This window comes from Hipposideros armiger, unplaced genomic scaffold (genome assembly GCF_001890085.2).
Source record: "Hipposideros armiger isolate ML-2016 unplaced genomic scaffold, ASM189008v1 scaffold_1270, whole genome shotgun sequence".
Taxonomy (NCBI): domain Eukaryota; kingdom Metazoa; phylum Chordata; class Mammalia; order Chiroptera; family Hipposideridae; genus Hipposideros; species Hipposideros armiger.
Window position 1 is genome coordinate 177,888 of NW_017732620.1, and position 16,058 is coordinate 193,945.

The window sequence follows — 16,058 nt, forward strand, 5'->3', positions numbered from 1 at the left end:
AAAAAAAAAAGAGTGAACAGGCAAGTCAATGAGTGGGAGATTTGCAATACATGCTCTGACCAAAAAAAATGATAGCCATAATACAGAAAGAACTACTAAAATCCAATAAGAGAAATACCATACTCCACTTGAAAAAATGGGTAAAGGACTTCAATTGATATTTCACAAAACAAGCTGTCGAAATGGCCAGTAAGAGATGAAAATGTACTGAACATTATTAGCCATCTGGGAAATGCAAACTAAAGCCACAATGATGTCTCACTGCACACCCACCAGGTTTGCTAAAGTGAAAAAGATTCACAATGCCAAGGGCAGGCAAGGATGTGGAGGAATTGAAACCCTCATGAACTTGGAAGTTGGTGGAAGTGTACACTGGTGAACCACATTGGATAACTAGTCCACAGATCTACTAAAGCTGAATATATATATATATACATACTCTATATTCCGCAATTCTCTCTCTAGGAGTATATTAAGACATGTACAAGAATATTGATAGTATTCATAAAATAACAGCTCTATTTGCAAAAAAATCAAACCCACAAATGTTTATCAACAGTACAATAGATAAACAAATTGTGGTAATATGCAATCAAGTGGTAGATTATACATCAATAAAAATGAACAAACTACTGGTACATATAGCATCATGGATGAACCTCAAAAACATAATGCAAGTAACAAAATGACACAAAAGAGTAAATAGTGTATGTTTCAATTGATATAAAATTCAAAAATAGGCAAAACTAATCAATGGGCTTAGAAGTTGGAATATGGTTACCCTATGACTAGGACAGGACATGAGGAATTACTTCTGAGGTGCTAGCAATATTTTATTTCTTCATCTGTGGGCTAGCTACATAGGTGGACTTACTTTGTGACACCCATGATTTGTGTACCTTTCCTTATATATGCTCCACTTAAATAAACAGGTTATTTAAAAAAGAAATAACCACATTGTTGTATTTTTTAAGTAAATATTTTACCCCAGATAAATTCACTATAGAAAAACATATTGTCGTGTTTTATTTTATCTTACCTGGTTAACGTTATCTGGAATATGTGATATCCAGCTATAAATGAGGCCAATTTTGAAAGACTTTGTTTTCCGGAACCACCAACACCCACCAGCAATGCATTTCCACATGATGTTCTAATTATTCGTGAAATCTGTTTTAAAATGAAAATAGTATTTATTCAAGAATAGAAATCAACTGTTTACATTTTCTTGCATTAAATGGGTCCAAGGTTTGACCATATGTTTCTATACTATATTAAACTTTTTCCTTTAATGCTACATCTCAGAATTTAAAAATTAAAATTCATATTAATTCGATTCAAATTCTTTCCTTGACCATCTATAGTTACACATGAAAAACAGACCTAATTGTCTTTCCTATTTCAAAACTATTCTCTGTGTGTATGTGTGTGTGTGTGTGTGTGTGTGTGTGTGTGTGTGTGTGTGTGTGTGATTTTTTAATTTTCAACTCAGTGGATGGTGGAGATGTTCTTGCCAATCTGCAGAAAGAAGTGTAGCATTGTTTGCTTATTATTTGTCAGTCTAACACACTTAAATAGACACCAACCTCTACAACAAAGACTCTCTATCATATCTCTCCCAATGAAAACTCTTTAAAAATACCAAAATTATATTTTAAATATATTAATCACTTATATGGTTTTTCACCGAGAATAGGGTCCAAGGCCCCTAAGACCTAGCCACAGTGGGTACTAAATAATTACTTGCTGAGTGGATGAATGTGAAGCAGGCCTAGGACATCTAGAAATTCACCACCAATGTCGCAAAATAAAACTGAATAAACATAGTACTAACTGCCCTCTTTATCAAACCTCTCTACTCTGCATTCTAACTCCTGGAGAAACACCTTTTGATCTACAAATTATACAAATAACTTCTTTCTGTAGCCTCTCAGCCTTGGATCAAACCATATTCCTTTTTGGTGCCACCTCTAACTGGATTCTATTTTCTCACCAGTCCTGTACACTCGCCTTACCCCTTCTCGACCAGTTTGCTCCTAATCTGTGAGCCAATCATGAAATTGACATTTTTAAAAGCATCAACTTTTCTTCCATTATTTCAAAATATAATTTGAGGAGGGAATATTTCTTCACAAGGTTCTCCAGCTTACTTTCTAGGAAGATAAAACTGACTCAGTGTGTCAAAAGCTCTGAACACAAACCCCATTAAATTGCCCTTGTAACATGTGCTGTCACATAGGTGAATTCAAATGAGGGGTTTCTGATTAAGCCTTTGTTTTCTAAGACAATGAACTGACCCAACCTATGGATACTCTTTCACATGCTACCTGATACTATATGTTTATTATCTCAAAAAGTTTATTTGTGAAATTTGCTAAGTGTTTACATGACCATTTTATATTAGTAAACAGTCAATAGATAGAACCTTAATAAGATGAGTCATTGCATCTTTAAAAAACACCAGATCAAGAGATGTCCCTCTAATGATTTCATTGAACTGTCTCTGGTAAAATTGGAGTTTTTCACTCAGAAACTCAAAGGATGGTATCTATGAATGGAAAAAGAGAGAGAAACATAATATTTAGGAACCAAAATTTATGAAAGTAGCAATTGTAAAGACACTCAAAAGTAATTATAATTTTTTTTTAAACCTAACAGATTTCCAAAACCTTGTCATGGATTAGTTGACTTTAGTTATTTCCACTCTCAGAAGCCTGAAACTTCTTTCCAATATGAAATTATTCCTCACTGTTCCCTTCTAGAACCCCAGCATCAAGTCCTATCCATATTAATTAACTTTTTTCACTGCTTTAATTGATTTCAAGGTGTTTTTTTCAAAATGTGTCAAAAATACACACACAAAAAAAGTTGATATTTTGACTATTTTATGCATTTAATAACATTTTGAGCTGCTTTGTACATAAATGACATTTTTTATTTTAAACTTTTGTTATATGGTAATAAATTTACAGTTATATTGAATTTTAGCAAAAAAATACTCAAAACATACTAAGTGGCATCAATTAGATTTAAGTATAAATAAATTAGAATCTAATGGCACTGAGGACATAAAATATTTATTACAAAATGTTACACAATATGGCATACAAATCATCTCTGTTGTTGATAGTGAAAGCCACATGAAAACATATCCAAACATCGCAGCAAAAGAGTTAAGGTTGGACTATAACAAATATTTCTGTCAGTTTTTATTTGCTTTTTAATATCGTTTGTAATTTTAAAACCTATACAGAAGTTTCAGATTGCTTATGTAGTCAAATTGTTCTGATAAATATTCACATATGTGTTTTGCAAATTGTTTCTCCCCAGTTAGTTCTGTGATCTACATGCACTTCAGAATTACTTTGTTATATGCCGTATTTTAAAATCCCTTTGGAGTTTTCTTTCAAACTTCATTAAACCTCTACATTAATTTAGGAAAAATGATGTATTGCCATTTAACCAAGTAAGCTTTATCATGTTTATGCCTAGATATATTTTACATATTTTTTGCTGTTGAATAAAATATTTTTATGCTATATTTTCTATTTTGTAATTGTTGGAAAGATGTGGCAAACTTTTTTTGTGAAGGTCAACATAGTACATATTTCAGGCTTTGTGGCCTGTATGGTCCCTGGAAGAGCTATTCAGCTCTCAAGTTGTCATGTGAAAGCTGTCATAGACAATTTAGAAACAAATGGGTATGCCTGTGTTCCAATAAAACTATACTGAAATTTTATTTTTAAAGAATTTTATTAAAATATAACTAAGATAACATGCAATATTATATTAGTTTCAGATGTATACCATAGTTATTTAACATTTATATACCTAAAGAAGTGCTCACCATGATAAGTCCAGCAACCATCTGACACTATACCACACTATCACGATATTATTGACTATATTCTCTATGCTGTATATTACATCCCCATGATTTACTTGTTTTGTACCTGGAAATTTGGGCCTCTTTTTCCCTTCACCTCTTCCACCCTTTAAAAATTTTCAATTATAGTTGACATTCAATATCATTTTATATTAATTTCAGGTATACAGCTTAGTGATTAGACATTTATTTAAGAAGTGATCCCCCTGACGAGTCTAATACCCACCTGGCACTATACATAGTTATCACCATATTAATGACTATATTCCCTATGCTTTGCTTTACATCCCTATGACTTTTGTAACTATCAATTTGTACTTCTTAATCCCTTCACCTTTTTCACCCTGTCCCCCACCTTCCTCCCATCTATCACCCCCAAAAATCTAGTACACATCTGACACCATACACAGTTATTACAATATTATTTTCTATTGGGTTGTCGGAAATGTCACGACCCATTTTTGCAATGCAAAACATAGAAAAAAATGCGTCATGACTTTTCTGACAACTCAATATATACCTTATGCTATACCCTACATCCCCGTGGCTACTGTGTAACAACAAATTTGTACTTCTTAATCCCTTCCACTTTTTCAGGTACCTCACCCAACCCCTTCCCATCTGGCAACCATCAAAATGTTCTCTGTATCTATGAGTTTATTTCAGTTTTGTTTGCTTTTTTATTTTGTTCTTTAGATTCCACATATAAGCAAAATCACATTGCATCTGTCTTTTTCTGTCTTACATACTCCACTCAGCATAACACCCTCCAGGTCCATTCATACCACTACAGATGGCAAGAACCATTCCTTTCCATGGCCAAGCTAATATTCCACTGTATATATGAACCACCTCCTCTTTATCCATTCATCCATTGACAAACAACCAGGTTGCCTCCTCATCTTGGCCATTGTGGAAAATGCTGCAATGACCATATGGATGCACATTTCCCCTCAAAGTAGTATTTTGGGTTTCTTCAGATAAATACCCTGAAGTGGGATTACTGGGATCCTTCTTTATCTCTTGTTATAGCCTTTGTTTTAAAGTCTATTTTGTCTGGTATAAGTATTGCTACTCCAGCTTTTTTGTTGTTTTCATTTTCATGAAATATCTTTTTCCATCCCTTTCCTTTAAGTCTGTGTGTGTTTCGATCTCAAGTGAGTCACTTGTAGGCAGCATATGTAAGGTCTTGTTTTCTTATCCACTCAGCTATCCTGTGTCCTTTCATTGAAGCATTTCATACATTTACATTTAAAGTATTTGTTGATAGATATGTAGTTATTGCCATTTTATTATTCACACATATATATTTTTTCATCTTAAAGAAGTCCCTCTAAGATTCCTTGTCATACTGGTTTCGTGGAGATGAGCTCCTTTTCCCTATTCTTGTCTGAGAAGCTATTTCTCTGTCATTCAATTCTAAAAGATAGCTTTGCTGGGCAGAGTAATCTTGGTTGCAGGTCCTTGCTTTTCACCACTTTCAATAATTTGTACCAATCCCTTCTGGGCTGCAAAGTTTCTGTTGAGAAACCAGCTGACAGTCCTACGGGAGCTCCCTTGTAGGTAACTAACTGCTTTTCTCTTGCTGATCTTAAGATTCTCTTTGTCTTTAATCTTCGGCATTTTAATTATGATGTGTCTTGGTGTGACACTCTTTGGGTTCATCTTGTTTGGACTTTCTGTGCTTCCTCAGCTTGTATGTCTATTTCCTTCACCAGGTTAGAAAAGTTTTTCATGATTATTTCTTCAAATAGGTTTTCACTTCCTTGCTCTCTCGCTCTTTTCTTTTGGTACTGTTATGATGCAAATGTTGGTATGCTTGATGTCCCAGAGTTCCCTTAAACTATCCTCATTTTTTGGATTCTTTTTTCTTTTTGCTATTCTGATTGAGTGTTCTCTGCTTCCTTATCTTCTAAATCAGTGATGTGAACCTCTGCTTCATTTAATCTATTGTTGATTGCCTCTAATGTATTCTTCATTTCAGTTATTGTATTCTTAATTTCTGACCGGTTCTTTTTTTATGTTTTCTATCTCCATTTTTGTGTTTCTTGTCTTTTTGTTGAAGTTCTCCCTGAGATCACTGGGCTCCTTACAACAAGTGTTTTGAATTCTGTGCCTGGTAGATAGCTTGTCTCCATTTTGTTTAGCTCCTTTTCTGGAGCTTTGTTCTGTTCTTTCATTTGGGACATGTTTCTTTGTCTCCCCATTTTGGCTGCCTCCCTGTGTTTGTTTCTATGTATTAGGTTGAGCTGCTATGTCTCCTGGTCTTAGTAGAGCTGCCTTATGTAGTAGATGTCCCATGGGACCCAGTGTGCAGTCTCACTGGTCACCTGAGCCTGGTGTTCCAGGTGTGTCCTTTGTGTGGGTTGGATGTGTCCTCTTGTTGTAGTTGAGGCTGGGTTGCTAACTGCATGTCAATAGAGGGACTGATCTTCAGGCTGATTGGTTGTGAGGACTGGCCATGACTACAGTGGAGGTGCCGTTATGCAGGGGCTGACTCTACACAGCAGGATTCACTTTAGCTGAGCTGTGTTGCCTGCCCAGTCTGCCCTTTGGGTGTGTCATCCTAGGAGGCAACCTGGTGATGCTCCAGCTTGGTCTGAGCTGACCACTGGGCATTTCAGCTAATGGCCCTCCCCTGGCCAAGTTCAGCCATTGCATTTGCCCTGCCTGGAGCCACCTGGCATGAACCACAAAGCAATCCACAGATAGCCACAACCCATGCTGGGCTTGGAGGTGCCTCGAGAGGCCAAACTGCAAACCAAGTCTGGCGCCACTAGTGCCAGATTTGGGGCTGCTCAGCCAGATGTATAGGACATGCCAAAGCCAGATGCTGCTTGTTTTGGTTTTGTTAACTTTCGAGAAATTTTAAGAAATTTTATAGACCAAATTTAAGAAAAATCTGGTCTATAGTATAAACTTTGGTCTATAGTATAAACCAAAGCAGGCTGTTTCTAAGGAAGAGCCACTGGATGTGCAAGTTAGGTGGGGTATGATCTCAGGGACTCATCAGGCAGGAGCACACAAAGGGTGTTAGCCAGATTGATGGAGACTCAGATATGGCAGCCACCTGTGTCTGCACACTGGGTAGAGGACAGGACTCAACTAAGAGAAAATGGATTCTTCTAGCATTTCTGCCTGGGAGAAATCTGCTTTTTTAGCCCTTGTCCGGAAGCCAAACAACTCAGTTCCTCCCCGTAAGTCCCTGGGGCCTTTCAAGGTGCTACCCCAGTGCTGGAGCTCAGAGTGAGTGAGTCCATCCTGGAGTAAGTCCATGTGCGTGGGTCCTTTAAGAGAAGCACCTGGGAATGTAACCACCCTTGTCTCACTTAGCCACAATCTCTGCTGGTTTGCACAGCCAGAAGTTATAAGGACTTCTCTCCCCAGCACTGACACTGGGCTGGGGAGCCCTGCATAAGGCTGGGACCCCTCATTTCTCCAGGTGGGACCTCTGCAGCTGATTTTTAATGGTCACACATTGGTGGGAAACCAGCCCACTCTGTGTCTCTGATCCTTGTACCAGTGTCGAAGTGGATTCTTCTGTATGTTCTTAGTCGTAGGACTTTGGTTCAGCTCTGAACTCTGAAATTTGAATTCCATGTAGTTTTCAAATGTCACACAATATTATTCTTTTTTATTTTTTTTCTACCCACTTGAAAATGTAAAAACCCTTCTTAGCTCACAAATTTAACAAGAAACTGACAGTGACTGGATTTGGTCCATTGACTATAATTTACCAAACTCTGGTGTAGAGGAAAGTTATTGAGTTTTATATTTATATCATGCTTGGTCATCTTACGGAATTCTTAGTACTTACAAGAGATTTTAAGTCTTCTTGGATTGTATTAAGAGATCATAATATCATCTGCAAATAATGATACTTTTGTTTTTTCCTATCTGATAATTACATTTCTTTATTTTAATTACTCATTATTTTTAATACTTTTTTATTTTTAAGTACAGTTGACATTAAATATTATATTAGTTCAGGTGTATACATGGATTTTCTTTTTGTCATTTTGTTGCAGTTTCTAGAATTTTCAAGTAATATTAAATAATGATATTATCAAGTATACCTGTCTTATACCTGACTTTAAAGGGACTGCTGCTAAACTTCATTGAAAGAAATATTTTACTTGGTGTATGATGACACAAATCACAACATATAACTATGTAAAAGTTATGGCAATGTCATGGTGAGATTCTGGTACAGGGAGAAATATCTAATTAGGTGAGTGATCAAAAAAAAAAACAACCCCTCTTTTTAAAAGGTGAGAATAATTACCAATTCATAGAGTTTGGGTACTTCAAATAGAGCGTCTTCAGGTTCATCACCAGTTGGTTCAGGCATCTCACGGAGAAAATCTACAAAGTATGGTTCAGGAAGAATATATGATGTCATTTCTGCACTAGTATTTTCTTCAATTGCTTGAATAAGATGTACATTAAACCATAGCTTATCTTCATGAGTTATAAACCTGAAAGAAACATACAGGAGTAAAAATGCAAAATATTAAGTCATCTTTTCTAACTGAACATGGTTTCAACCTCCCCCCACCTTCTTTCAGCCCCCATCCTGCACCTCTGTCATGTCAGAACAGGAAAATATTATGTTCTGCCTTCTGACAAGAAGGACATAACCCCATCCAAGAAAGTTATAACATCGATAGTCTTACTTATAGAAAATACTGACAAAGAATCTCTTCTTGACCAAACTTAGTCAGGCTCCTCTGAATCCTATTCCCAATTAGGCCTTGACTTTTGGACTTCCATGTCCTCTGCATCACCCAATTTTAGCAGGAATCCTGTCAAGTCCATTTAGCCAGAATTCCCCACCCCCAATATCTGATCACCCTCCATATCTGACCAAATTCCTCATTCTTCATCATCCCCTGGGGTAATAGCTGACCACCTGGCTTGCTTTCAGCAAGAATCCTATTACCTCATAGGATTAGTGAGAATCTCCCTGGACCTCTGATGTTTCCTCTTTAGTAATTTTTTATCCACCAACCTCCCCCATCTTTTCCCTTGGCTATAAATTCCCACCTTTTCCTTGTTTCTTTAGGAGCTGAGCCCAACCTCTCTGCCCTACTACAAACTTCCATTGCAGTAGTCCCTATAGCTATCCCGATAGTCCTGCATAAAGACTGTGTGCTTTTTTGTTTTAACAAGTGTCATAAATATTTTTTCTTGAATAATACAGATGAGTCAGTTAAGTGAGGTCAAAGGTCCCTAAAACTTACAATAGGAGTGTAGAAGTGACAGTCAGTAGTGAGCAAGCATCCTCTTTCTGGGTTTATGGTCATACAGTGAACAAAGCTCCTTTTCAGGTTTACACTATCGGGGGGAAGATAGGAAGACGGGGACTAACATTTGACGACTACCACCCATGTGTGAGACATTGTGATAGGCCCTTTACAACTCTGTAAGGCCGGTATTACCATTCAGATTTTACAGAGGAGGAAACAGGCTCAGAAAGATGACTGAGTTTATGTACCAGCTTCCACCATGCAAAACCTACACAGAGCTCAAAGTTTTTAGAAAATGGACATAAAATTTGCCTCTGAATGTTATCAACTCTCTGATAATGTGGTGATTTAAAAAGATGTCCTGTTGAAATAACATTCAAGTAAATTGGCAAAGGATTTTTCTTTTAAAAGCATCCAGCAGGTGGGAAATAACATCGATGTTTCCCGAGCACCAGAGCAAATTAGGACACTGTTCCTTACTCTACTGATCTGAGTAGATAATGCAGGAATTAATTTAGTAGTATAAAGTTCTTATACGGCACATTAAACTCAAGTGCTGTAATAGATACCTGTCTGCAATTACTCTGTTGCACTCATGTTTGAAAAGTGACAGGAGGACAGAGATCGAATCACACTCCTCGGCTTTTATGGTTAACATTCCTTGCCAAATTCTGGAAAGATCTCGGAGATTGAAAATGTAATGAAATTTAGAAGGAGTTGGCAGCATCTTCACCTAGACATGAAAAATAAAAAGTGATACTCTCAATTTGCTTTTCAGATAAAACTAAAAGTAGAACTGCTTTTAGAACTATTTTATTTCAAATAAAATCCTATTTACATAAAATAGGCTGAGGAAATAAACCAAGATTAAGTTTATATATTTGTCACAGCACTCACAGAAAAAAACATATATCATAAATAAACTAACATAGAATTTAAAAGACATAAGCCCTTGAATAGGGTGGATTCCCTATAAGTATAATGTGCTAGATATGGATTCCAACCCCTGTTCTAACACCATTACTTGGCTTTGAATGAGTCACTTTCTCTTGAGTTCTTAAAAAATAAGTGAGTTGTGGGAATAAGCATTCCTAATCATTATTAACCTTATTAGTAGTATATGGAAATATGGCAACAAATGACAGTGTGAGCTGATTGTCATGCAGTTAGGAACAATGAGTATTCAGTTCTAAATTCAATAATGGCTATGCTCTATAGACTGCTTTGATAAGGTCCTTAATGTGTTTGGTTTCCACAAATATATTTTTTTATGATAATCTACATTTCACTGAGGGGATCCAAGCTCAGCCAGCATGCTTTCATAAATCTGTATATCTATTAATATAATAAGCTGACAGGCAAGTCTGAAATGAAGCTGCTAATTACTAGGTGGTTTTCCTGGGTTTCTTTTGTTGGTTTGAACACTAATTTATTTATTATTTCTACCAACTTCTGGAATCCAAACAGGCAAAGCTATAACAATGACACATTCTTATACAGAGAGATTCCAGTTAGGGATAAACTTGAGGTGTACTAAGTGTGGGAAGCATTGCTAGCTACATATAAAGATTGTAATTGATATCATTAGCATCATTTTTGAAAGTGAAACAGTGATAATTCTGGAGATACAAAGCAGACTCTCCACATGACTAATTTAGGAAAGCAAATGCTTTCTTTAGTACCAATTCATGGGACATATCCTTTCTATATTGAAATAGTAACCTATTGAGTTTGTAGAGTAATTTTTACAGGCTAATTCACAGTGGAAGTTAAAACAGCAGGTAGCAAGGAAAGGAGAATGAGGAGAAGTGTTATTTCTCTCTTTGCTCATTTCCATGCCAAGCTAAAATGTTCATTCTACTCACCAAAATGTAAAACACTTATATCACAAATATGCAAAAAATAAAGGAAAAAGGACTCTGTGAATGTTGCTTTTTCTTCTTTGCTGCAGCTAGGATGGCAGCCATTGGCAACTGAAGCAACCGTTAAACAGAATTAAATTCCTTTCTTCCCCTCTTCTTCTCATTTATTAACCTGCTTCTTCCCTTCTCTTCTAGTGTTTCTCTTTAATTTTTGTCAACTTCTTTCTTTTCTTGCCTGCTTCTGCCTTAAGACTATGTAAACATAAAGGTGAAGTGATATGCAAGGCGAGTGGATTAAAAGAGTGCTTTGTGAAGATAGGCAATTTGAAGAAAAAGTATAAAGAAGGCTGCTTATTTGGGGGAGGGGATAAGAGGAAGATTCATTTGTGTTTCAATGACTATTTCTGAGCAGCTCCCACCACCCTTAGGAAAATAGCACGCTAAACAGGACAGCTAAATCTGGTATCATCAGGGAGCTTCCATGCTAGTTGGGGAGCCTGCCAATAAATAGGAAACAAATATTTGATAAACAAACATATAGACAATAACAATGAAAGTCATGGTTATAAAAGATAAACTAGGGTCAGGGGGCGACAGATAATGCCTGAGATGGGGCCATGGAAGTAATTATTTTAGAGAAAATAATCCAGGAGAGCACCTCTGAAGGTAAGAATGATGAGAATTAGTCAAATGAAGTATAATGGCTCAGAGGCATGAAACTTGGGATTCTCAAGCAACAGCATGAGAGGGGCAGCATAGCTGGAGCAGAATGATGGACGAGCAGAGAGGTAAGCAGGGGCCAGCTCAGGTTGGGGTTCATAGGCCAGACTAAGGCATTGGGTTTCATTGTAAGTGTAACTGGGAATCTACTGGTGGTTTTAAGAGGGAGTAATGATCTCTGATTTACTTTCTTTAAAAAGCATTTTAGGACTATGTAAAAAACAGACTCTAGGGAAGGCAAAGAAAAAACAAGGAGATTGGTTAGGAAGTCACTGCATGGTCCAGAGGGTAGGTGATGGAAGCATCTATCAGGGTTCACAGTGACATGGCACTAAGGGCTCAGCTTTGGAACGTATTTTGAAAGTTACGGAGACTTGCTGATGGATTGGATATAGGGGATGAAAAAGACAAAGCAAGAATCATGCCCAGTTTTTCAGCTTGAGAAGCAGGATAATTGTTGTTACTGTTAACTAAGATGCAAAAGTCTGAGAAAGGATCATGTTTAAGGACAATTAAGAGTTCTATTTGGACATGTTAATTGAGATGGTTATTAGACATCAAAACGGTGATGTTTCCTAAGCAATTGGAAATGCATCTGGGGCCAAGCAGAGGCCTGGGATGGAGGACTTCTGCAGTCATCAGCACAGAGATGCTGTTTGAACCTTGAAGCTGGATGAGATGACCTGGGTAAAGAATGGAGGCAGAGAAGTCCCAGTATTCAGATCAGGTAGCACACAGTACTTAGAGGAGGGTTACAAAAGGGGGCTTAGAAAAAAGGTAGCCAATGTGATAGGGAAAACCAAGAAAATGAGGCCCCTCTGAAGTCCAGTAAAGAAAGTGTTCAGAGTGATCATTTATGTCAAATATTACTAAAAAGTCAAGTAAGAGGAAGAACAAATTGACCTTTGGATTTAGCAAGATTGAGGTCTTCGATGACCTTGATGAGAGCAGTGGAAACGAAAGCTTGGGCAAAATGGGTTAAAGAGGTAAGAAAGTGGAGCCAGTAAATTTGACCATAACAAAAGAGGCTTCGACAGAAAGACACTAGGAAGGTCAAAGCTTTTCAGAAAAATATGTCCAAAGTCACATTACATTGAATAATTGCCCCACTTCTTACCACAGAAAAGTACCACAGACACTCAGACCTTGCTGTTCTATGTGGAGTTTCTTTAAGAGAGGCAGAACAGCACGTGCAAAGACCCGTGTTGACAAGCAGCCAGCCTTATACAAGGAACTGATCACTGCAGGGTCTGCACGGAAGAGCATTTCATAAGAAACACTCCATTCCTCTTCTGATAATGCTGTATCTAGACTTCTGCCTATCCACCCAGGAAGCTGAAAGGCTGGCACATTCCCAGTTTCCTCACAACAGGAGCTTCTGCCCAGATGTGTGTAATTGGCCTGATGAACTTATAGTGAATTATGATAACTAATCCTTATCTCCTTTGCCATTTTTTGGCAAATATATCAACTTTGTTTTTATCTCAGACCTATATTTAATTGCTTTTTCATGAGTCTGCCTTAGGCTCTCTGGTCTGCTGAGCTTTACTTAGGGCACTGACTTGTGTATTAAATTCGAGCCTACTTTACGTACGCTTCCATCTGTCCTTCTCCACCTTCAAGAAATACACAAGGCAGACTTGGTTATCTAAGAATATCTGGAAATCCAAATATTCACTCAGTCAGTAAACATTTGTGTCTAACATAGTTTAGTTGTGGCTGGGGGGAGACAGACATACAAAGAATTACAAATCAGAGTAACAAGTGGAAAAGCTGTGTTCTCATTTCATCAAAATTCTACTTTATCTTGGATGTCTTGTCTGGTTTATAATAATACATCATGCATATGGAAAGAATCATTTAGTCATAATATTTGCTCCCTGGGAGGAAAAAGTTTCATAAATCTATTTGAGCACCTAATTTGTCTTTTCCTAAAAAGCACTACCACATATAATGTGGTGATAATTTCATGAGCCACGAGGTGAGAACAAAGCTGAATAGTTGCCTTTCTTTTATTATTGACAACAAGTGATTCTGTACCTTAGTCCACTGCCACAGCAGTCTGCCCGCTGAAACTAAATTTGAAATCATCTCACATATTTCAGGTTTGAACTTTCTGCAAGGGTCAAAGTACCCACAGCCAATGACTCCTGGAAAATAAACAAGATTGGAGGTACACGCTTACTAAGAGACGATAAGGTGAATGTTTATCCCTGTAAATAAATCATGACAAGACCAACTAGGTGACATTAGGAATTTCTCTTAAAGAATCAGCTAAGACTGGAAATCAGCAGTGGGGGCTGCAAAGCTCAGTATGCAGAGTTAACTCATTTAATCCTCCAACATCTTATGAAAAAGAATCTGAGGTAGATGTTGTTTATTATTATTATTATTATTATTATTATTATTATTATTATTATTCCCCCCATTTTAATATGAGTTACTTGCCCAAGGTCACACAGCTTGTGTGTGGGTGAATCTGAGATTTGGACCCAGGAACCTGGCTCCAGGGCCTGTAGGACAGCACTCACCCAGAAGTGCACCTGAGCTGACAAAGAACTTAGAGACTACATCCTCATCTTACAGACGAGGAGCCCAGGCCCAGACAGGGAAAGCAAGTTGTTCAAGGTCACGTGGATTGGTTGTTGGTAGAATTGGAATCCAGACCCACATCTCCTGACCTGCTGGCCATCAACTGGTTCCTCAGAAACATCCAGAACTATGACAGGCTGACGTAATCACCCCCAGGAAGGACTGAGTTGTAGGTTTATAGACTATTCCTGAAGTCTCAAACTGTGTTTGGTTTTAGACTACAAAAACAGATGTACTCTACTTCACCTCCAGTGAGATGGTGTATTGAGTTCTGAGCACAGTATTTTCAGGGGAATACCAATATGAGTATCTGCTCAGAGAGGCTGAGCAGGTTTACTAAGGGTGGAGCAGCTAAAGAACTGGGCTTCATTCACATAGGCCGAAGAACAGCAGCCTTGAGGGAACATGAACTTGTCCTCCAAAGTTATGGCTTGTTATGCTAGATGCCTGTGGGGCCCTTTTGCTTCCTGAAATCCTGTAATTCTAAATCTCCACCTTCCTGTGGGACAAATGTGTAATATAAGAAGCATGCCATCTGGAATCAGAAAACAGGGCTAGCAGCACACCTCTGCCATGCACTGGCGAAACGGCCTTGGTTGGGTAGTTATTTCTCTTCTCTGAGCCTCAGTTTCTGGTTGGTTTCCATATGTCATTTTCAATATATATACAAGGGTGTACAAAATAGTTTAACAAATAAGCAATCACCCATGCGTAGACTACAAGGAGTGAGAAACACAGCATGGCCCCAGTATGCTAGGAGCCCCTGTTTGTCCAGCCTTGTTCCTTCCTCCAGAAGAAACCACTACTCTGAATTGGTGAGAATCAGTAACTTGCTTTTCTTTGTAGCTTCGCCATTATGTTTCTGAACTTTAACCTTTTTTCTTAACCTTAATTTTGGAGATTTAATTTAATGGACTCATATATTCCTCTGCGACTTGCTTCTTTTCCTCAGCATGGTATTTCTAGGCTTCGTCCATGTTGACGCATGTAGAGGTGTGTGTTTGTATTCACTGCTGCATAGCATTCCGCTGTTAGCCGTGCCACCATTTATTTATCCTATTTTATCATCAATAAATATTTGATGGTATTTGCTCTGATGAACATTGTTCATAGGTCTTCTGGTGCACATATGCAAAATCAGCTACTGATGTATCAAGGACTTTAATATGGAAGGCAAAACTATACAACATTTAGAAGAAAATATAGGAGGCTATCCACGTGCCCTCTGGGTTAGAAAAGGAAAAAAGGGATAAGTTGGTATATAACTATTGGTTTGTCGGAAAAATCATGACGCATTTTTGCAATGAAAAACAGAAAAAATATGTCATGACTTTTCCGACAACCCAACAGAAGTGGAACTCCTGTGGGTGTACACATGTTCTGCTTTACGAGTAATAATATCCAGTTGTTGCACAAAGGGCTGGCAGCAATTTGCATGCCCACCAGCAGGGATGAGAGTCCCAGTTGCTTCACATTCTCACCAATGCCTGATTTAGTCAGAATTTTTCATTTTTGCAAATCTAGTGGGTATAATATAGTATTTCCTTGATGTTTTAAAATTTTCATTCTCCTGAATATTAATACTTATCATCTTTACATTTGTTTATTGGCCATTTGGTTACCTCTTCTTAAAGTGCCTGGTTTTTTGCCCATTTTTATATTAGGTTATTTGCTTTTCTCTGATTGATTCATAAAATTTTTAAAAATATTCAGACTACTACCTTTTTTTTTGTTTTATTATATGTGTTG

The 16,058-nt window shown here is 37.4% G+C and overlaps 1 protein-coding gene across 1 annotated transcript in view; it reads right to left on the reverse strand.

The window, feature by feature from the left end:
* DNAH8 (dynein axonemal heavy chain 8) overlaps positions 1-16,058 on the reverse strand; it is a gene marked incomplete at its 5' end in the record, with an annotated part of 267,299 nt that overhangs the window by 162,112 nt on the left and 89,129 nt on the right. The window contains 5 exons of the mRNA XM_019633277.1: positions 1,040-1,170; positions 2,426-2,548; positions 8,172-8,364; positions 9,705-9,868; positions 13,758-13,867. Of these exons, the coding sequence (XP_019488822.1) occupies positions 1,040-1,170; positions 2,426-2,548; positions 8,172-8,364; positions 9,705-9,868; positions 13,758-13,867 (721 nt within the window). The remainder of the gene's footprint in view (positions 1-1,039; positions 1,171-2,425; positions 2,549-8,171; positions 8,365-9,704; positions 9,869-13,757; positions 13,868-16,058) is intronic.